Genomic DNA, 22,312 nt, shown 5'->3' on the forward strand with positions numbered 1-22,312 from the left:
CTCCTCAAGGGATTGCATTAGAACTGTAAGAGGAGACTGAGAAACAATTTTCTCACGTTCCTTATTATTTGATATCCTACCTGAAGATACTAATTTTCCCATTGTCTTTGAACACACCACAGTTGTTCCCAGTCTCTTCAATGGTTCCATGGTGTAATGGTTAGCACTCTGGACTCTGAATCCAGCGATCTGAGTTCAAATCTCGGTGGAACCTACATGTAACTTCTTGCACTCGCTCATATTGAGGAGACAGTGTGTGGTTGTCCAAGTCCTTCAAGGGAGGTTTGATTGTTCACAGGTGTCACAGGAATCAAGAATTATTAGGCTGTGTTCAAAGACCTGTAAACGGTAGGACACACCAGTTTTACACTTGCATCCATTTTCAGGTTTATAAGTCTGCTTTCCAACTCCAGCAAATTGAACTGATCAGGTCTGTTGGATTAGAGATGAAACCTTTTCAAGAACAAAACAGTTGAACTATGAAAACTACTAAAGGAGAACGAGGACCGAGGCTAATGAGAACTTACACAGACACCACAGAAACTGTTACTGTCACACTATCATATATAATTCTCAATTATTCCAGTTCATCCTTTTTAAAACCAATGTAATTCCACATTTGGGTAGTAATACTTTGTTCTGTATCATAGTTCAGTGTTGTGGAGGAGACTGATTTCATCACACAAATGCAAGATCTATGTGACAGATGACATTTCACTGATGTGGACTTCATTTCTCATTTTCCAGACAGACGACATGCAGGTTCCACTGAGGTTTGACCTCATATCACTAATAAAAATTACACCATGGAACCACTGCACTTGAATGTATCACGGTGTGTTCAAAGACTTGTAAAGAGTGGAAGAAGCCAAACATTGGATTCAAAGAGCTGAAGTTGGTCAGACCTTTCACACTTCATGTTGGATCTGAAGGGGTTTAATAGGAAAGTATCATGATTTGAATTCGAAACCTTCTGATCTGGAGTCAGACATGCTACCGTTGCACCACGAGGTTTTATTAAGTCTAAGCTACATGTGCTAATTCTTTTCTTACCAAATATCAACCTGACGTAAAACCTCTGCTTAGATGTAGTGACATGACACTCAATATAATGGAGGGAAAGAAATGACATGCAGGTTCCACTGAGATTTGAACTCAGATCACTGGATTCAGAGTCCAGAGTGCTAACCATTACACCATGGAACCACTGCAGTTAAAGGCATCGTGCTATGTTCAAAGACTTTTGAGATCCCATGCATTGCGTTCAAAGAGTTGAACCTTTCATATTTGATGTTGGGTTTGAGGGGGTTTAATAGGAAAGTCTAATGACCCCGACGTGATTTGAACACGCAACCTTCTGATCTGGAGTCAGACGCGCTACCGTTGCGCCACGAGGTCTTTTGCTGCATGAGCTAATTCCTCTTCTTAGTTACTTACTTACTTAATATTTATTAATAACTGTAAATACATTTACAGATAAAGCAGGTTCAGATGATGAATGAATGAATGAATGAATGAATGAATGTAAATAGTTTGAATTATTAATTGACCATGTTTATAGGAAAAAATTGCAATAAAAAAAGTACAAAAAAAAAGATTGTTGTTATTGTGATGGTTATGATGAAAGTATTCTGTTATTTAGGGGTACATTAACTTGAAACTGGTAAAAAAGAACCACATTATGACAGAAAAAGGGATTTTCCCCAATGAAAAATGTTCTAGTGCATAAAAAAGGGAGGGGGGTTTTAATAAATATTCATAGATTAGTAAATTCTGGAATGGGAGGTCAGCCATCCAAGTCATGCCCTTGGTCTTGTGTCTCTTCTGGTTCCTCAGGTAGGTGGGAGAAGAAAGGGAGAGAAAAAATGATAATTAGAATTTTATCATTGTATTTGAAATAAAAGTATGAATATATCGGTAATATGAATATATCGGTAAATCAAGGTGGTTCAATAATTTCAATCATCATTTAAAATGACAAACGTGTGTAAAAAGCAGGTTTGTGTGTAAAAGCATCACTCCATATGAATAAATATTGGTTTATGTTAAGATATATTATATTCTCAGTCACATGATAAAGGTCATGTCACATGACCTTTCATGCAGACACAAACAAACAACTTCACCAGTCGCTGGTTTGAATCCTGTTCATTGCATGTCAGAATACATTAAAACTATAAAACTTTGTAATTTGTCTTTAGGTATCTACATATACATTTGTTAGCCAGAGATGACCACAGAAGGAAAACAGAAAATGTATAATTCAGTTATATTTGCTGGTGGGGAAAGCAGACATAGAAACCTTTGAAGACAGCAGTGTCAGAAGGCACAGAACACATGTGGTTAAAGAGGAGAAACAAAGTGGAAGCCACCCCCCCCGAAAGACTTGGACAGTGACCCACCACCTCCTCAAGGGATTGCATTAGAACTGTAAGAGGAGACTGAGAAACGCTTTTCTCACGTTCCTTATTATTTGATATCCTACCTGAAGATACTAATTTTCCCATTGCCTTTGAATACACCACAGTTGTTCCCAGTCTCTTCAGTGGTTCCATGGTGTAATGGTTAGCACTCTGGACTCTGAATCCAGCGATCCGAGTTCAAATCTCGGTGGAACCTACATGTAACTTCTTGCACTCACTTATGTTGAGGAGACAGTGTGTGGTTGTCCAAGTCCTTGAAGGGAGGTTTGATTGTTCACAGGTGTCACAGGAATCAAGAATTATTAGGCTTCGTTCAAAGACCTGTAAACGGTAGGACACACCAGTTTTACACTTGCTTCCCTTTTCAGATTTATAAGTCTGCTTTCCAACTTCAGTAAATCGAACTGATCAGGTCTGTTGGATTAGAGATGAAACCTTTTCAAGAACAAAACAGTTGAACTATGAAAACTACTAAAGGAGAACGAGGACCGAGGCTAATGAGAACTTACACAGACACCACAGAAACTGTTACTGTCACACTATCATATATAATTCTCAATTTTTCCAGTTCATCCTTTAAAAAAACAATGTAATTCCACATTTGGGTAGTAATACTTTATACTGTATCACAGTTCAGTGTTGTGGAGGAGACTGATTTCATCACACAAATGCAAGATCTATGTGACAGATGAGATTTCACTGATGTGGACTTCATTTCTCATTTTCCAGAAAAACTACAGTACATGCAGGTTCCACTGAGGTTTGACCTCAAATCACTACTAAACATTACACCATGGAACCACTGTACCTGAATGTATCACGGTGTGTTCAAAGACTTGTAAAGAGTGGAAGAAGCCAAACATTGGATTCAAAGAGCTGAAGGTGGTCAGACCTTTCACACTTTATGTTGGGTCTGAAGCGGTTCAGTAGGAAAGTATCATGATTTGAATACGAAACCTTCTGATCTGGAGTCAGACATGCTACCGTTGCACCACGAGGTTTTATTAAGTCTAAGCTACATGTGCTAATTCCTCTTCTTACCAAATATCAACCTGACGTAAAACCTCTGTATAGATGTAGTGACATGACACTCAATGGAGAGAAAGGAGTGACATGCAGGTTCCACCGAGATTTGAACTCGGATCGCTGGATTCAGAGTCCAGAGTGCTAACCATTACACCATGGAACCACTGGACTTGAAACCATCCTGCTATGTTCAAAGACTTTTGAGATACCATGCATTGCGTTCAAAGGGTTGAACCTTTCATACTTCATGTTGGGTCTGAGGGGTTTAATAGGAAAGTCTAATGACCCCGACATGATTTGAACATGCAACCTTCTGATCTGGAGTCAGACGCGCTACCTTTGCACCACAAGGTCTTAACCTACATGTGCTACTTCCTCTTCTTACCAAATATCAACCTAATGTAAAACCTCTATTTAGATGTAGTGATATGACACTCAATATAATGGAGGGAAAGAAGTGACACGCAGGTTCCACCGAGATTTGAACTCGGATCGCTAGATTCAGAGTCCAGAGTGCTAACTATTACACCATGGAACCACTGTCTCTGAAGGTATCGTGATGCATTCAAAGACTTTTGAGATCCCATGCATTGCGTTCAAAGAGTTGAACTTTACGTACTTCATGTTGGGTCTGAGGGGTTTAATAGGAAAGTCTAATGACCCCGACGTGATTTGAACATGCAACCTTCTGATCTGGAGTCAGACATGCTACCGTTGTGCCACAAGGTCTTATGCTGCATGAGCTAATTCCTCTTCTTACTTACTAACTACTTAATATTTATTAATAACTGTAAATAGTTTTAAGGATAAAGCAGGTTCAGATGATGAATGAATGAATGAATGAATGAATGAATGTAAATAGTTTGAATTATTGTTTGACCATGTTTATTGGAAAAAATTGCAATAAAAAAAGTACAAAAAAAGATTGTTGTGATTGTGATGGTTATGATGAAAGTATTCTGTTATTTAGGGGTACATTAACTTGAAACTGGTAAAAAGAACCACATTATGACAGAAAAGTGCATAAAAAAGGGAGGGGGGGGGTTTAATAAATATTCATAGATTAGTAAATTCTGGAATGGGAGGTCAGCCATCCAAGTCATGCCCTTGGTCTTGTGTCTCTTCTGGTTCCTCAGGTAGGTGGGAGAAGAAAGAGAGAGGAAAAATGATAATTAGAATTTTATTATTGTGTTGTATTTGAAATAAAAGTATAATTATATGAATATATCGGTAAATCAAGGTGGTTCAATAATTTCAATAGTCATTTAAAATGACAAACGTGTGTAAAAAGCAGGTTTGTATGTGAAAGTATCACTCCATATGAATAAATATTGGTTTATGTTAAGCCACAGGTGTGAAACATGAGGCCCAGGGGCCAAATTCGGCCCGCCAAAGGGTCCAATCTGGCCCACGGGATGAATTTGCGAAATGCAAATATTAAAGTGAAGATGTTAACAACCAATTCTTTTCTTACGTTCCTCATTATTTGATATCTTACCCGAAGAAACGAATTTTCCCATTGTCTTTGAACACACCACAGTTGTTCCCAGTCTCTTCAGTGGTTCCATGGTGTAATGGTTAGCACTCTGGACTCTGAATCCAGCGATCCGAGTTCAAATCTCGGTGGAACCTGCGTTTAACTTCTTGTAGTAGTGTCTCAGACCTCCTCCTCTGCTCAGGGAGGGGTCTTCCACTGTACACTTTGCCTCCAAAGGTTTGTAAGTCCCACACACACTGATAGTTCTTTGCTTTTCTGATTTCATTCTTCGGTCCCTGAATGCATCACATAGTATCGTCAGGATTTTTTTTGGTTTTTTTTTTCCTCATACTTTATTTACATAATACCATATACATATAGAACAGAACATGGCATGGAGAAAACATAACATTCGAGGTAAGGCTGGAAGAAATTAAATATAAATACATATATAGGTAAGTAAATTAATAAATAAAAGTAAAGGAATAAACAAGAAGAGGAAAACAAAATAATAATAATAATAATAATAATAATAATAATAATAATAATAATAATAATAAATATATAATTTTAAAAAATTACAACTTCAATTCATCACATAAGTCTTTAGTCTTCACAGCTTTAGGGTTAGTGCAAAATTTAAGTGTGTCTAGGAAGGATTTTAAGTACGAATTAAAGACTACAAAGCTGGGTTTCTGATTGGCCAATTTGCTGGCATGTATATGAAATTTGGCTAATAAGGAAATGAGATTAAGAATAAACAATTTCTGAGCAGGCAGATCAGTAATAAAGAAACCAAATAAAATATCTTCAATTTTGAAGTTAAAAGAAATATCCACCTTTCTATTTAAAAACATATTGATATCACCAGTAAGTTGTTTGTTATTGTCTGCATGTAAGATTATGTGACACAACCTTTATCATGTGACTGAGAATATAATATAGACTTAACATAAACCAAAATATATTCATATGGACTGATGCTTTTACACACAAAGCTGCTTTTTACACACGTTCGTCATTGTAAAGAAGGGTCAATTTAAATTATTTAAACACCTTCATTTACTGATATATTTGTATAATTATACTTTTATTTCAAATACAACACAATGATAAATTCTATTAATCATTTTTTCTCTCCCACCTACCTGAGGAACCAGAAGAGACACAAGGCCAAGGGTATGACTTGGATGGCTGACCTCCCATTCCAGAATTTACTAATCTATTAATATTTATTCAAGCCTCCCTATGTTTTTTATTCACTAGAAGTATTGGGGAATTCTCTTTTTCTATGTCATTATGTGGTTCTTTTTTACCAGTTTCAAGTTAATGTACATGTAAATAACACAATACATTCATCATAACCATCACAATCACCACAATAATCACTTTTTGTTGTACTGTTTAATGTACAATGTCATGAAGAACAATGACAAACATTGCTTTCTCATAGAAAATGAATTAAATTAGCACACTTTAATTTAAAAAGGCATTTTTTTCCCCAATAAACATGGTCAAACAATAGTTAAAACTATTGACAGTTTTTAACGAATATTGTTGCACTGTTTGATGTGACAATGCACAACAAACATTACTTTCACACAGAAAATTCATTAAATAAGATAACCCTAACCCTAACACATACAAAAATCCACATGAAACACTGACACCAAAACAGAACCAAAAGGAGTCCCAAAAGATGCCACAGGCAATGGTTTTATAAATTATAAGGCAAGGTTTATTCACAAGTACAGCTGTTATTACAAGATTTTTCCAAATTTTCAAAATTTTTTACTGCAGACATAAGTTTTCAAAGGTCTAAAAATGTACCCATTCGGAAGTTATTTGACCTCAATCCAGATAAAACCTTCTTTTCTTTCATTTTTTTTTTTTTTTTTAGAATTAATGCAACTTACACTTGTACTAGTTTTATATGTCTGTCAGCAATCCTGTTCCTCTATTTGGCAAATGGGTAGCAACAATAAAACCAATATAAGTGGGTGGAGCATCAAAGTGTTCCGCATGTAACGTGGACACCAGGTTTCTATAATGAACTCCCCGGTGTCTGGGACGACATCCAAACACAACTGTCTCTGGGAAAGCTCTCATTTGCATCACAAATCCTCAGGACTTGAAAATGAGAAAACAGTTTTATGCTACTTCCAAGTTAAAGACATTAAGAATGGAACGTATTGCACTTGAAGTTAAAGAGAAGAATAAACACGGAGAAAGAGTAGAACATGACATCCAACCATAACCATACCCTGGTAAATAAAATACTCATTTGCAGCACAAATCCTCTGGATTTGGAAAAGGAGAAAGTAGTTTTATTACTTTAAAGGGCTGATATTTGTCTTATTTCAATGAAATTCTTCATTTTCCCACATTTCCCTGTGGTCTCCATAAACTGTAAATGCTGTGCTTGGGTCTGAATTCTTCATTAATTCAACTCCACAGGTCCATCTTCAACCCTATTTATGAGTAATGACAACAGAAAGGTGGTTTGGAGCGCTGGCCCTTTAAATGCAAATAAGCCACTTCAGACCCCACCCCCTCCAGGTTGTTGGCTGTGCTGTTCAACCAACAAACTGAACATTTTAGGTAATGGGCTCCAAGTTTGGACATATTTTCAGTACGGACTACAACCGCTGCTGCTGACAAACAATTATGTCGAACTTGAGAAATGTTCGTCTGAAGTCTGGACCTTATATGTGCAAATGTGGAGACAGAACTAGTTATAAAACGTAACAAATTAAGAAGGAATTAAAACAGGTTGAAGAAATCCACTGGATTTTTGTCCAAATGAATATAAAGATAGTTTTGCAGCAGCTGGAGGGTTCAAATCCAAACTGTATGAACTATTAGGGTCCAAATACACAAATAAATGAGCCACAGACTAAGAAAAGTGGGTTTAGACAAATATGAGCCCTTTAAGTAAAAAGACAAGAAGATTGAACATATATTTCAATTCAAAAATTTGAAGACAAGAAGAATGGAACATGGAAAGTGAGCATGGTGTTAACTCTAAACACTGAAAAGGAAAACCCTTCTTCAAAGAATCTTTCCTTTCACTCCTCAGTGGTTAACCAAAGGTAACCAGCCTTTAGGTTGAACAAACCAACCCTAGTTCAGTAACGGGGACAAACATCACAGGGTCCTTCACACAGTTTGTATGGAACAGGGCTTGTAGTTTTCACTTGATCCATGTCGTCCTCACTGAATCTGTAAAAGTCGTTTCTTTGCTTCCTCCTCCTTCTTCTCTGCATACTGTTTCCTTCTCTTTTCATTGATGAGTTGCTTCTTCTGTGCAGACATCATTTCACGCTGTTCTCGTTTTTGTCTTGCCCATTTTTGCCGTTGGTCTAAATTTCTTCCTGTCTCCTTTCTTGTTTCAACGTTGGTCTTTCTGGGCCTGTATCGTTTTTCCTTCTTATCTGACTCTAGTCTTAACCGCTCCCTGCGCTTTTGCATCCTAACTGCGGCAAGCTCATTTGATTTCTTTCTCCTCTCATCACTCATTGAAAGCCGGTAATACTTTGCTCTCAAGGCCTCCTGTTCTTGGAAAAGCTTATACCGGTCTGGATTTCTTCTCTTCATCTTCTCCCTCCACTTGGTTGTCTTAGACCTAGGCTTTTGTTCCTCCAACATTAGGTCTCTGTCAGCTCCCGGTGTGCTACTTTGCTCCGAATAACGCAGATGAATTCTTAAGGGTGTTGCAGCCATTTTGTTGATCTGAAAAAAGCCACAAAAATGTATTTTACTGACTCTAGGCATAGGGAAAGATGCTGAATACTTTAAATAACAAGCTTTGTTTCAGTGTGCTGACAGATATAGTTTAGAAAACAGTGCCCACTACAGACAGCCAAAGGTAATAAATAAAAAAAACATTACAATGCCCCAATTTTTTAACAAAACTTCAGGCTTAATGGGGGGGGGGGGTTTACTTCAGAAATGCGACAATCAAAAAACCCTGGTTTATATGTTTCAGTCCACTATTTGATTTATTTCGGAGTATGTACAAATGTTATGATGTAAGACGTACACTTCCTGTCATTTTCAAAACATCTGGTCTTGTCTTGTTGCCCATGACAACACCTACAGTGTCAGCATTAGCTGTCCTAAAGTGGGAGGAGCTAATAAGAATACAAAATAGGTTACATGCTATCCTTCATTTCATTTCATTGTTTATTTACCTTTTTCCTTGGGTTCACATTGCCGCTGCATAACCTACATTAATATAGGTTTCTTTTTTACACATGTGCAGATGTTAAAAAAAAACCCAGAGAAAAATCAGATTAACCTGTATACATGCATGAAGGTATCGGAGTATTGTGGAGAAATCTAGGTGCATTAATCCAATTTCTCATAATCAGATAACTGCTGTTATTGGATGAAGCCAATCAGATTATCCTGTTTACATGTTCACTGGAATAATCTGACAACTCCAGAAATCTGATAATGATGGGAGTATTGGTGCGGATGTAAACGGGCTCACTGATTTGATTAAATGTCATTGTTCAATGTTCATAAAGCAGATCTTGATGAAATTCATTGGCACCGAAAACTCTATTCAGAAAATATATGAGATCATTTGGGCAAGTACATTAATGTGGCTGTCAGCCGAGAGCAGACACCGGCATCATCTTTGAACGTAAACCCCCCCCCCTCCCCCCCATCAAAGTTAAATGGTCGACCCCTTATCATAAAGCAGAAGGCAGACGTTGACTACTTTCAGATGGAAATGTAATTGAAAGACATTATTGAAACTGTTTGTTGTATACTCTAAGCCGATTGGACATAAGACCCGGACGTAAACACAGGACACCAAAGACGCATGGTGTCTGCTGGTAAACGCTTACGTACAGAACCAGGCTAAGCTACTCGTCAGCCTAAGCTATTTACATGGAATCTGTGTGTGTGAGACAAGAGAAAATATTTCGAAGTAATGATAATCAGTGAACGGAACCATAATTTTAATATATTTCAAGAATCTGAGAATGTGGGACCGCTCATAACGGTGGACACAAAACCACACCGTGTTCGTACCGACATTCAAGCAGCACCGACTCAGTTGGTGAGCAACACACTGCGATGGACGTTTGCTCAACTTTGCCCAATTATGCCCATAATCAACACCATATAACTTTAATACATTACCTTAGTTTCCTTTTTCTCATATCAGTCGTAGAAACACACCGACGTATCCTTTGTTCTGTGCGTAATAATGTGGACACTTAAAACCAGTTAAGCGTTCCGAATGGCAGCAATTCATCATGGCGGTTGTTTACAGTTGTCAAGCAGGTGACGTCACATTCTACCGTAAATCGTGCAGTTCCGGCTGTCGTAAAAACTTCTGCGCGGATGATTCCACATGCAATGATTATCCCGACGTAACCAAGGCAAAAAGGACACGAACATTACACTGTACTATTTTTTTTTTAAAATATGTTTTTATTCTCTCACAGGTACATTTTTGGAATCGAAGTAAATTTACAGGGCAGACTGTTTCACAAAATTGACCACTGTTGCAAAATCACTTGCGATTTGTTTGTCTAAATGGACAGGTTACGCATGTAATGCGATTGGACACAATTGGTTACATTTGAAACCTCAACTGAAACTGCCAATTCATGAAAATTTAACGCAGTGTCTTTATTTATAGCGCTATATAAGACCAAGCAATGTTAAAATGACACATCAGCAGCACGTCGAATGACGCTTCTGAGGAAGGCTGGAGTCACAGTCGAAACTGTGAAGCAGGTAACATCTAAAAACTATACCTTGTCTGAACAAAAGAAAATAGTATATTTACAAGCAATGTTTTCAAGATCTATCGCAATGACACCTAGGTAGCTTTTCCTATCCCAATTTAGGCCCTATTTTTGGCCCTGATATTTTATTAGAAAATGCATTAATTTTGGGATGGATCAGAGCAAGAGTATAATTTTGTTGCATTTATCTGAGGTCATCATTAGGTCCATCCTGGGGGGAAATATGTCTAAATTTCTCTCTTATTATTGGGTCTAAATAAGCTGGCAAAGTGCCAGATACCAAAATAAGCCCAGGCACCCATAAATACCAAAATAAAAAATTAAATAATTTCTACAACATGATGATTTGTGTAACAAAATATTCATGTAGAATTCAGTTTTTCTTTGTATTTTCTCTTCCATAAGTATTATATTCTAAATGTGAGTTTATGTCCAGGATTAAAACTGAACCATCACTACAGACTGACCTTGAAGAGGACTTTGTCTCGTGTTCTGGTTGGGGCTGGTTGGCTGAAACCCTCATCATCGTCATCATAGTCAAGCACTGGTGCAAAGGGAGAAGAGGAGGATGCAGATGTTGAGGAGGAGGAGTTATCACTGAGGATGACAGAAGAAAAGCATCAGAACCTTTGAACCTTCCAGATGAAAACATCAACCAGATCTAAGAAGTTGTTTGTGAAATGGTTGTGTGCACATACCGGTCTGAATTGTCATCTTCAAAGTCCTCCTTCTTACAAACAGCGTGTCCGTTCCACACACTGTCTACAGACAACATCACTCCTGTCGAGTCTGTGTGTGTGATAAACATTTCAGCCTCTGGTTCGTATTTCACCTGTACTTGTGCTGGTGTTTCTGTATAATTAGATGCTACAGTGCTGCTTTCTGTTCGTGTTGATACAGTGACCTCCATCTCCTCCTCCTCCTGTTTTGGTATTGATAACATCTGTTCATTTTCTTCCAGCAGCTTTTCTTCCATCTGGAAGGAAGACAAAACGGAATAGTCATGAAGACACGTTTACAGGTGAAGTGTGTTCATTTATGCTACTGTTTTACCTGTCTGATATGTTTGCTATAGTCCACAATAATACAGCTGCAGTGGATAGTAATCGGAAACATAGAAAACAACATTAAAAATTAAATCATTTAAGTTTGACTTGAATTGAGCTTCTCTTAATTTAGCTCATTTCTCATTCAGACAAGGTAGCAGAGCCAAATAAAATATACACCACTAACACCATCTTCTCCCAAGTATGAATTTCAAGATTGGTGTACAGCTTTTATACATAAAAATCAACAAACACGTGAAAAAGTACAATAACATGAAATAAAACATACAATAATGGTTACGTTAGCCTCTTTAGCTAGCTTGCTAACATGCTAACCAAAGCTAACAATGCAAATATTCAGTTTCGACAGGCGTTAAACATCCACGGACCGGCAGCAGCAAAGCGATCTATATAGAAGGCTTGTATATAATCTTACATTTTCTGTTAAAATTTGCTGTAAAGGAGCAGAACATTGGTCTGCACTGTGTAAAACTTCATGTGTTTCTTCGGCGGCGTCCATGTTTAAATGAACCAGCACCACTTCCGGTGACCTTCAAAATAAAAGTCCAACTCAACCTAATGATTTCACCTGTCAACAAATAACAGTTAAAACATGAAATGATTTAGGGAGCTACCGTGCTTAAATAACTACACTGGATGTGTTATGGCTCTATATACATAAAAAAAGTTCATATTTGTGGAAAATATCAAAATTTCACAAGCTGGTGTGTTTGTGTAGCGTGTTGAATAAATCGTAGTAAAGGAATGCTATGTTTTTATTTTGACTCACTTCCGGTGTGAACCCATCTCTGTCCGGAAGCTTCACACATATATAAGTATTCCTACTTTTTTTTTTTTTTTTTTTTTTTTTTAAGCATTCCCACCTCTTTGACAAAGATGGAAACTCATTAAGATATGAACAATTCATGACAATAAATTCGTTTCCAATTCCAAATAAAGAATACAACTATGTATTCAAAGCAATCCCTAATAGTATTATCTTACTTATCAAAAGTCATCTTTATTTTTATCATCTTATTCATTTTAGCTCGAGCTGTAGTAACAAGCATATACGCAATGCATTGCATGAAAAGAGGAAACTTTCCCTCAGAGGTAAAGTATTATGGAATTCAACTTCTCTAAAATTGAGTGATCAAATCCATGGATATTACCGTATAAATACTCTATTACAAACAAAATTAGAATTTTACATCTCAAAATTTTACATAACGTATATCCCTCCAACGCTATTTTGTCTCGATTCTCTGATGCAGACGAAATATATTTTCATAATAATAATATTTATAATTATATATAATTTCTTACTCTGAAACTACTCCACACTTATTCTTTTTATGTGAACATTCTTCTAATTTCTGGTCCAAAATATATTGAAAAATATATTATATCTAAAAGTAACAATAAGATAACTGTAAATGTAATTTCATATTTTAAACATGATATTCACAATTTAGAATTTGTTGTAAATTTGTTCATCTTATTTGGAAAATTTCATATACATAAAAACAAATATACTAAAACACAGCCAAATTTTAAAATCTTCCTATTGGAATTTGAAAATTATATTAAATCTTTAGAATGTATCTATAATATAAAAAAAAAAGCTCTGACACCTTGGCTATTTATAAACAATTCTTTAATATTGACTGAACTCTCTGTTGCATTTATTTATTTATATTTGTCAGATTTTTTATTTTTATTTATTTATTTACTTTTTTATACTACTATTTGTATATCATGCTTTGTATCTTTAAATCCATGCATTATTTCCTTAAACTTATATGTTCAAATGCTTTTTCCCTTTTGACATCTTGTTGTTTGTTCAAATTTTTGTCCTATACACTCAAATGTTTTCAAAAAAGTTGAAAAAAAAAAAAAAAGTATTCCTGAACTTCTGCCTAAAACCACATGATGGCAGCAGAGCTCCTTAGATTGAAACATTTGAGCCATGTTAAAACAGAGAGGGTCAAACTCAATTTAGTTCAGTTCCACATTCAGCCCAGTATGATCTGAAATGGGCCAGACCAGTAAAAGAACAGTGAAAAAGGAAAAATCACATTATGAAAATGTTTACATCTACAAAGTTTCCTAAAAAATCTGAAATGTCCTCAGAAAAATAAGTGCATTTTTAACAATATTATTCCTCAGTTTATTGACACTTGAGCACTGGAAAACTACCTACACGCCTTCACTGTCATACTGGAAATGAGAGTTGAGTGGGTTAATTTGTTCTGTTCCGTGGCTATTGCCTTTTCTATTTTCTAATAATAAATTTGAAATTATATGGGAAAAAGTGTTAGAAAAATTGAAAAATATAAAAAGAAAAAAAAGTCCAAGTATGAGGATGTTGAGATTGAGCATGTTTGTGGGTTGGGGTTAATTTATGTTGTTATTGTTGATTGATTGATTGATTGATCGATTGGGGTTTGTTTTGTCATCTTTTCTGTTGTTCTCAAGTTGATTTTGTGATTGTTGTTTTGTTTGTACTCATGAAGAGTATATGTCTTGGTTTTGTGAATTGAAAAAGTTTTAATAAAATCATATATACAGGGTGGGGAAGCAAAATTTACAATGAACATTTAGTTGTTTTTTCTCAGCAGGCACTACGTCAATTGTTTTGAAACCAAACATATATTGATGTCATAATCATACCTAACACTATTATCCATACCTTTCCAGAAACTTTTGCCCATATGAGTAATCAGGAAAGCAAACGTCAAAGAGTGTGTGATTTGCTGAATGCACTCGTCACACCAAAGGAGATTTCAAAAATAGTTGGAGTGTCCATAAAGACTGTTTATAATGGAAAGAAGAGAATGACTATGAGCAAAACTATTACGAGAAAGTCTGGAAGATACTATTAAAGAAGAATGGGAGAAGTTGTCACCCGAATATTTGAGGAACACTTGCCCAAGTTTCAGGAAGCGTGTGAAGGCAGTTATTGAGAAAGAAGGAGGACACATAGAATAAAAACATTTTCTATTATGTCAATTTTCTTGTGGCAAATAAATTCTCATGACTTTCAATAAACTAATTGGTCATACACTGTCTTTCAATCCCTGCCTCAAAATATTGTAAATTTTGCTTCCCCACCCTGTATATAAAAAATATATATTCTTTAGTTTATCATTTAAATGTGTATATTATAACTTACAGATCACAATGGATCTACAAATACATGAAACAATAATAACAGGCAGAATATCAGTAAAATTAGACTAAGTAGTGGTAGTAGTAGTCATTTATTCATCCATTTAACAGAACAATAGAGTTTGGATTTCTATATTAAACATGGGTGAAAAGGTGTAGGCTGAAACATCTTATTTATGCCGACACTATTTACAAGAAGGAAAGTTACAGAAACAAAACAAGATAATAAAATGGTGGAGTTTTAAAAAACAATATAAATAAAACAACATATAATCTTAGATTTATACTTATAATCTGCTTACTTTATCCTAAAATTTTATATTTATTGAAAGCCTTAGTTTTAAACATCCTTTTTTAATTTAGTGACTGATGTTTTTTTTTTCTTTAACCCTTTCATGCATGAATTATGAGAACCTTAATAAAGATTTTTTTTTCCTGAGTGTTTTTATTCCTCTTTAGGCATGAAAAAAATAATGTGATTGAAATTTTTGTTTTTTATTAATCTATTTTTCATGGAGTTACAAAAATGTCCACTCAGCAGGACACCATCTGTTTAATTTTTGAAGCAAAAAACATGCATTTACTGTCATACTGTGTGAAAACTATGAAATCAATGTTTTTTTAATGTTGCTAATCTGATGTTTTGTCACATTTTAACATACTATAATAGTAGTTATTACTCACTCAAATAATATGCAAAAAACAAAACACAACAACTTAAACAAAACAAAAAAAACAATTGTTAATTACAGTCTAATAACAATTAGCAATTGATTTACACTCAAATATGTTGCTGGAGGTCAGGTTTATCAAGAACAGGAATGTTACAGTCACGGTATGAATTGCAGTGTATTATGGGATGGTGCATAAGTGTTCACTGTGTTGGTTGATATGCAAGTAAAACAACAAAATCCATGAATATAAAAGAGAACAGCTGGAGAATAACTGTCCACTGGAGTGACCACTGTGCATGAAAGGGTTAACCAATGTGTTTATTGATTTTGTTCCTTTTTTTTAAACAGGACACAATAACTGCTTACAAACATGGTGGTTCAAAGATTACATTCAGCAAGAGGACGAGTCCACAAGAGTCCATTCACAAGGTACAAGAAAAAAAAAAAAAGAAGAAGAAAAGTCCATGTGTGTAAAATAGATACGTGGATATGCAGAGGGTGTAGCTATTTCTCTCCAGGTTCATTCTTTAGTTGTGATAAATCATTGATGTGCATGTTTTTAATTCTTTTTCCAGGTTATTCCATAAGTTTACTCCAATTACAGATATATATTTGCTTTTTGTGTTGGTCCTTGCCTTTGATTTCTTGTCTTAAGACATTTCAGGCTGTTCAACTTTGTTCAGACAGTTTGTAAATCTAAACATTTTCATGTAATTTCACCTTTTTTTTTTTTTTTTTTAACACTAAAATAAAGACACAAATTTGTGGTTTCCATTACTTCCAGGTTATTCTGATAATATTTTACCACTTCAGATCAAACTGGTCTGAATGTGGAACCTGAACTAAAATGATTCCGACACCCTTGACTGTTAACATCTTCAGTATCATTTTTGCATGTTTGTCTCAGGGGTCGGACTGGACCCTTTTGGAGGCCGGTTTTGGCCCACGGGCCGTATGTTGGACATCTGTGTGTTAAAGGAAATAATGCACATCACATGGAAGTCCTTGAACGCAACTGTTCTGTCTGAATAAATTTAAAATAAAATGAATAATTCCATGAAAAACATATGGAGAAACAGTAGGAGTCCTGTAACATATTTAACCTCAAGAATAAATAAGTATTCATACATGCAAACATCCATATTGTGTCGTTTTATGCGGTTGAGTTTTCTTTTAACTCCAGCATCAGATGAAGTTTCAGGCTGTGCAGATTAATAATGTACCTGAGCACATTTCTATTATGGATGAGATGAAATAAACTCTGGGATAAACTCTTCATTATGGTAATTTTGCATGTTTTTTCAGCATTAGGGATGGATGTGTGGACCATCTGGAAGGGGATGATCCAGGCTGAGGCTGCAGATCTGCACCTCCATACCTCTGCTACTGCTGGGAAAAAGCAATTCACCTTCAGCCGAACCACTTCAAAGTAAAGAGAACGCTCACAACTTTAAAAATTAAACATTCTGCTCCTTTTTGTAAGCAGCTGTCAGATGTTTCGGTGCATTTTTTTTTTTTTTAAGCCTGTTCAGGTGCTGTTCATTTAACCTCCTGAGACTCAGGACAATCATTCTACGTTAAATTAATGTCTTGAAACAGCAAAATGCAACAGTTCTTTTCAGATACTTTTTTTTTATATACAGGGTGGGGAAGCAAAATTTACAATGAACATTTAGTTGTTTTTTCTCAGCAGGCACTACGTCAATTGTTTTGAAACCAAACATATATTGATGTCATAATCATACCTAACACTATTATCCATACCTTTTCAGAAACTTTTGCCCATATGAGTAATCAGGAAAGCAAACGTCAAAGAGTGTGTGATTTGCTGAATGCACTCGTCACACCAAAGGAGATTTCAAAAATAGTTGGAGTGTCCATAAAGACTGTTTATAATGGAAAGAAGAGAATGACTATGAGCAAAACTATTACGAGAAAGTCTGGAAGATACTATTAAAGAAGAATGGGAGAAGTTGTCACCCGAATATTTGAGGAACACTTGCGCAAGTTTCAGGAAGTGTGTGAAGGCAGTTATTGAGAAAGAAGGAGGACACATAGAATAAAAACATTTTCTATTATGTCAATTTTCTTGTGGCAAATAAATTGTCATGACTTTCAATAAACTAATTGGTCATACACTGTCTTTCAATCCCTGCCTCAAAATATTGTAAATTTTGCTTCCCCACCCTGTATACTCTCTTCATTGAAATTAGAACAATGATGATGATATAAATAGGCATATACAGTATTCAATATATGTGATGGCAGAACAAGAACAGTACACCTACATCCACATGTACACACACACAAAAAAACCCAAAAAACCCAAACCAAAACAAACAAAAAAAGAAAGGGGGGTGGGGTTCTGCCCCTATTTACTTAGTATTAACCCTTTCATGCATAGTGTTCACTCCAGTGGACAGTTATTGTACAGCTGTTCTCTTGTATATTCACAGGTTTTGTTGTTTTAGTTGCATAATCAGCTGACACAGTGGACACTTTTGCACCATCCAGTACACTGACACTCAGACCATTACTGTAACTTTGCTGTTCTTGATCAATCTGATCTGCAGTGATATGTTTGACTTTAAATCAGTTGTTAATTGTTAGATTGTAATTAAATTTTTTGGTTTTTTTTTTGCATATTATCGCCATGAACTAGGAAGATTATTACTGTTATTAATTATTTAAGGAGAAGGAGTGGGATTTTATCAGTTATACTTCTTCTCACTCCTTTTTGAATATGTATTATATGTCTTATGTTTAAGTGTTTTGTTTATTTATTACCTCCGCCAAGGAGGTTATGTTTTTGCCAGGGTTTGTTTGTTTGTTTGTCTGTCCATTAGTGTGCAACATAACTGAAAAAGTTATGGACAGATTTGGATGAAATTTTCAGGGTTTGTTGGAAATGGGATAAGGAAGAAATGATTACATTTTGGTGGTGATCGGGGGTGGGGGGGCCCATGGGGGGGGGCCCATTTCCAACAAACCCTGAAAATTTCATCAAAATCTGTCCATAACTTTTTCAGTTATGTTACACACTAACGGACAGACAAACAGACAGACAAACAAACAAACAAACCCTGGCAAAAACATAACCTCCTTGGTGTGGGGGGGCCCACAGGGGGGGCCACTGATCAGCCTTGGCGGAGGTCTGCGCTCTCCGAGTGCTTTTCTAGTTTTCTTCTGTTTTGACATTCATATTCGAAATAAATACATCAATCAATCAGTCAAATCAATCAATCAAGTGAGTCATAACTAGTATTAGAGTATGTTAAAATGTGAGAAAACATCAGATTAGCAGCATTAAAAATGTTTTTATTTCATTGTTTTCATATCACTTTCTGATATTGGGTTTTAAATACATGTTTCTGTGCTTCACGAATAAAATGAATGGTGTACCCAAGTGGACATTTTTGTAAATCCATGAAAAAAAAAAAAAAAAAACTCAATTGCATTGTTTTTTTATGCTTAATGAGGAATAAAAACACTCAAGAAAAGAGCTTGACAAAGGTTCTAATAATTCATACATGAAAGGGTTAAAGTAATCTATAAAGGGTTGCCAAATTGAGTAAAATAACTTTACATCATCTTTTAGCAAAAATTAGATTGTCTCCAAATGTAAATGTTGCATAATGTCTTTGAACAGAACCTGATGAGTTGGAGGAGTTTTGTTCTTCAGTTTAACACAATAAAGCATCTGGACACTAGTGTAAATGGACGTCCATCAGTCCTGGTTCATCTACAGCAGGGCTGTCAAACTCATTTTAGGTCAGGAGCCACATTCAGCCCAATTTGATCTCCAGTGGGCCGGACCAGTAAGATGTTTCAATTTGTTATTTATTTTGCTCTTTTTTTAATGTTTTCTTCTTGTTATTTATTATTTTGCATATTGTCTTTTTCACTTTTGTTCATTTTATTGGTCACTTTGGCTGTTTTTGTTCATTTTGTTGCATATTTTATAATTTTTTTACTTTATTTTAGTGAATTTCTAGCTTATTTTTCTCCACATTATTCATTATTTTGTAGGCTTTTTTTTTTTTTTGTTCATTCATTTAACATATATAAATCCAGTGTGTCCATCCACTGTCACTGATTCAACTCCATGGGTTTTACTGGTGAATCAAAGTTTCAATTTGTTATTTATTTTGCTCTTTTTTTTTTTTTTTTATGTTTTCGTCTTGTGATTTATTATTTTGCATATTGTCTTTTTCACTTTTATTCATTTTATTGATCACTTTGGCTGTTTTTGTTCATTTTGTTGGATATTTTATAATTTTTTTTTACTTTATTTTAGTGAATTTCTAGCTTATTTTTCTCCACATTATTCATTATTTTGTAGGCTTTTTTCTTTTTTGTTCATTTCATTTAACATATAGAAACCCAGTGTGTCCATCTACTATCATTGATCCAACTCCATGAGTTTTACTGGTGAATCAATGTTGTAGAAGATGATAGTGTTTCCATGGTAACTACGGAGCCTCTGAATGTCCAAATAGGTCATATCTGATGACCGCGAAAAGATGAAGAACTGTATTTTACACCAATTATTTAGAATGATTGATAGAAGTAGTGGATCAACAGGTATTAAACAGTTTAGGTCAGTAGATGGTTTTGGTTAACGGTGAATGTTTGGGTCTTTATGGGTTAATGACATGTTTTGCTCTGGACAGTGTTTTATTCTAATTCTGTCTTCCTGCCCAAACTGACATGGCTGCATATTCCTCATAAGCTTCTTTTTTTTTTTTTTTTTTTTTTTTTTATTGAAGAAAAAGAACAGTCAAATAAGGTTAAACTGGAGATCACCATGAAAAGAAGCTCAACAGTACGGCTTTTATTAACCCATCAATTAATTCCATCATGAAAGTCAGTGTCTCACACAAACACACATACACACACACTCATTTCTCTTCGACTGCATCCAAACTAGGAGGAAGTGGCACCACAACAAAGAATCTTCTTATTGGTGGTGGAGACACTTTGCCAAGCAGGATGTAGCTTTTACATCAAGGTCCCTCTGTGTGTGTGTGTGTTGTACTAGAATGAGCTGCTGCACCTGGAGGTTCAGCAGCAGAATCCTCCCTCAGTGAAGAGTAATTACAGCAGCAGAGGCCGGAGAGAACACAGGGAACCCTTAAAGTGGACCACTGATACCTCAGCTTCCAGAAATTCAACAACAGCACTTTGGCTGCGTTTAAACTGCAGGAAAAAAAGGCACAAATCTGGTTTTATTTTTACAAGATATGGCTCCGATTTGTTCTTTTCTTAACTTTGTGAACGATTTAAATCACAAACAGTGGTGTAGTGGTCCCTGAATAATAATAATAATAATAATAATAATAATAATAATAATAATAATAATAATAATTTATCGGTTTTATATCCAGGGTGGGGAAGCAAAATTTACAATATTTTGAGGCAGGGATTGAAAGACAGTTTATGACCAATTAGTTTATTGAAAGTCATGAGAATTTATTTGCCACAACAAAATTGACATAATAGAAAATGTCTTTATTCTATGTGTTCTCCTTCTTTCTCAATAACTGCCTTCACACGCTTCCTGAAACTTGCGCAAGTGTTCCTCAAATATTCGGGTGACAACTTCTCCCATTCTTCTTTAATAGTATCTTCCAGACTTTCTCGTAATAGTTTTGCTCATAGTCATTCTCTTCTTTCCATTATAAACAGTCTTTATGGACACTCCAACTATTTTTGAAATCTCCTTTGGTGTGACGAGTGCATTCAGCAAATCACACACTCTTTGACGTTTGCTTTCCTGATTACTCATATGGGCAAAAGTTTCTGAAAAGGTATGGATAATAGTGTTAGGTATGATTATGACATCAATATATGTTTGGTTTCAAAACAACTGACGTAGTGCCTGCTGAGAAAAAACAACTAAATGTTCATTGTAAATTTTGCTTCCCCACCCTGTAGCGCTTTTCTACTACTAGTACTCAAAGATGCTTTACAATAAACAGCCAAGGGACAAATACACAGTAAACTGGTAAAACAGATATGGAGTTAATATTAAAGGGCAAACAAAGAACAAATACTCAAGCAAAATGGTAGACACAGATACGGAAAAGAAGTGGGTACACTCTAAATTTTTGCCCTTTCTCTTTCTTTTTTCTTTTTTTTTTTTTTTAAAGTAGTTCAGAAAAACACCATTTTAGAAACAGTAACATGCCAGACTACTCTATTTACTTTACCCAAAAATCCATCTGTAGTATTTGCTCACTATTATAAAATTATCGTGACTTGATCAGGAGCAGTTTGTAGGTTTTACTGGACACACAAGCAGCTGCAGGAATGGAAATGGAGTCAACATGAGACAAACATAGGTTAACATTCGACTTTCATAACGTTAGCCTTTCATATCATTAGCCTTCATAATGTTAGCCTACTCACACAGTTTGACTATTGGCGACACCATCTCTTCTCTAAATGTGCAGTCATGTGACCAGTAGTTTAAAACAGTGACTCATTCTGAAACCACCTTAAAACTTACCTTACGATTAAGTATTCAATGAAAGTAGGTTCTCTCAATATGAGTCACTCACTGGAAAGACGTCTATTCTGCAGTTCTTGTTCGCATTTACAATAATCGCGCATCTTTCAATGAGACGTGCAGTGACCTGTCAATCAACTGGGGTGGAACTGACATCTGAGGTGTCCAACCAGGTTCCAGAGGTGCTCAGCATTAAGCAGAGCCCTAAATTAG

At 35.5% G+C, this 22,312-nt stretch overlaps 1 protein-coding gene and 8 non-coding genes across 10 annotated transcripts; 3 read left to right on the forward strand and 6 right to left on the reverse strand.

Annotated features, from left to right (window-relative positions):
- The first annotated feature begins 142 nt into the window (after nucleotides 1-142).
- trnaq-cug (transfer RNA glutamine (anticodon CUG)) lies at nucleotides 143-214 on the forward strand. Its single transcript has one exon. It is a non-coding gene; the product is annotated as a tRNA-Gln (tRNA).
- Nucleotides 215-1,134: 920 nt separating this feature from the next.
- On the reverse strand, nucleotides 1,135-1,206 carry trnaq-cug (transfer RNA glutamine (anticodon CUG)). The gene has a single exon. It is a non-coding gene; the product is annotated as a tRNA-Gln (tRNA).
- Nucleotides 1,207-1,326: 120 nt separating this feature from the next.
- Nucleotides 1,327-1,398, reverse strand: trnaw-cca (transfer RNA tryptophan (anticodon CCA)). The gene has a single exon. It is a non-coding gene; the product is annotated as a tRNA-Trp (tRNA).
- Nucleotides 1,399-2,547: 1,149 nt separating this feature from the next.
- trnaq-cug (transfer RNA glutamine (anticodon CUG)) lies at nucleotides 2,548-2,619 on the forward strand. Its single transcript has one exon. It is a non-coding gene; the product is annotated as a tRNA-Gln (tRNA).
- A 921-nt stretch (nucleotides 2,620-3,540) lies between these two features.
- On the reverse strand, nucleotides 3,541-3,612 carry trnaq-cug (transfer RNA glutamine (anticodon CUG)). The gene has a single exon. It is a non-coding gene; the product is annotated as a tRNA-Gln (tRNA).
- Nucleotides 3,613-3,731: 119 nt separating this feature from the next.
- On the reverse strand, nucleotides 3,732-3,803 carry trnaw-cca (transfer RNA tryptophan (anticodon CCA)). The gene has a single exon. It is a non-coding gene; the product is annotated as a tRNA-Trp (tRNA).
- Nucleotides 3,804-3,915: 112 nt separating this feature from the next.
- On the reverse strand, nucleotides 3,916-3,987 carry trnaq-cug (transfer RNA glutamine (anticodon CUG)). Its single transcript has one exon. It is a non-coding gene; the product is annotated as a tRNA-Gln (tRNA).
- A 1,022-nt stretch (nucleotides 3,988-5,009) lies between these two features.
- trnaq-cug (transfer RNA glutamine (anticodon CUG)) lies at nucleotides 5,010-5,081 on the forward strand. Its single transcript has one exon. It is a non-coding gene; the product is annotated as a tRNA-Gln (tRNA).
- Nucleotides 5,082-7,823: 2,742 nt separating this feature from the next.
- On the reverse strand, nucleotides 7,824-12,273 carry LOC115433551 (stress response protein NST1-like). Of its 2 annotated transcripts, none has more exons than XM_030155025.1 (4): nucleotides 12,180-12,273; nucleotides 11,398-11,673; nucleotides 11,165-11,290; nucleotides 7,824-8,658 (listed from the first exon to the last, which is right to left on the reverse strand). In XM_030155025.1, the coding sequence occupies exons 1-4, from the start codon at nucleotides 12,261-12,263 to the stop codon at nucleotides 8,140-8,142; spliced, it is 1,005 nt and encodes a 334-aa protein (XP_030010885.1). In that variant the 5' UTR covers nucleotides 12,264-12,273; the 3' UTR covers nucleotides 7,824-8,139. The 2 variants fall into 2 exon arrangements, with proteins under 2 accessions (XP_030010885.1, XP_030010884.1); XM_030155024.1 differs by having other exon boundaries at nucleotides 11,165-11,294; nucleotides 11,396-11,673.
- Nucleotides 12,274-22,312: the final 10,039 nt, after the last annotated feature.

The sequence above is a fragment of the Sphaeramia orbicularis genome, chromosome 14, assembly GCF_902148855.1.
Source record: "Sphaeramia orbicularis chromosome 14, fSphaOr1.1, whole genome shotgun sequence".
NCBI lineage: Eukaryota > Metazoa > Chordata > Actinopteri > Kurtiformes > Apogonidae > Sphaeramia > Sphaeramia orbicularis.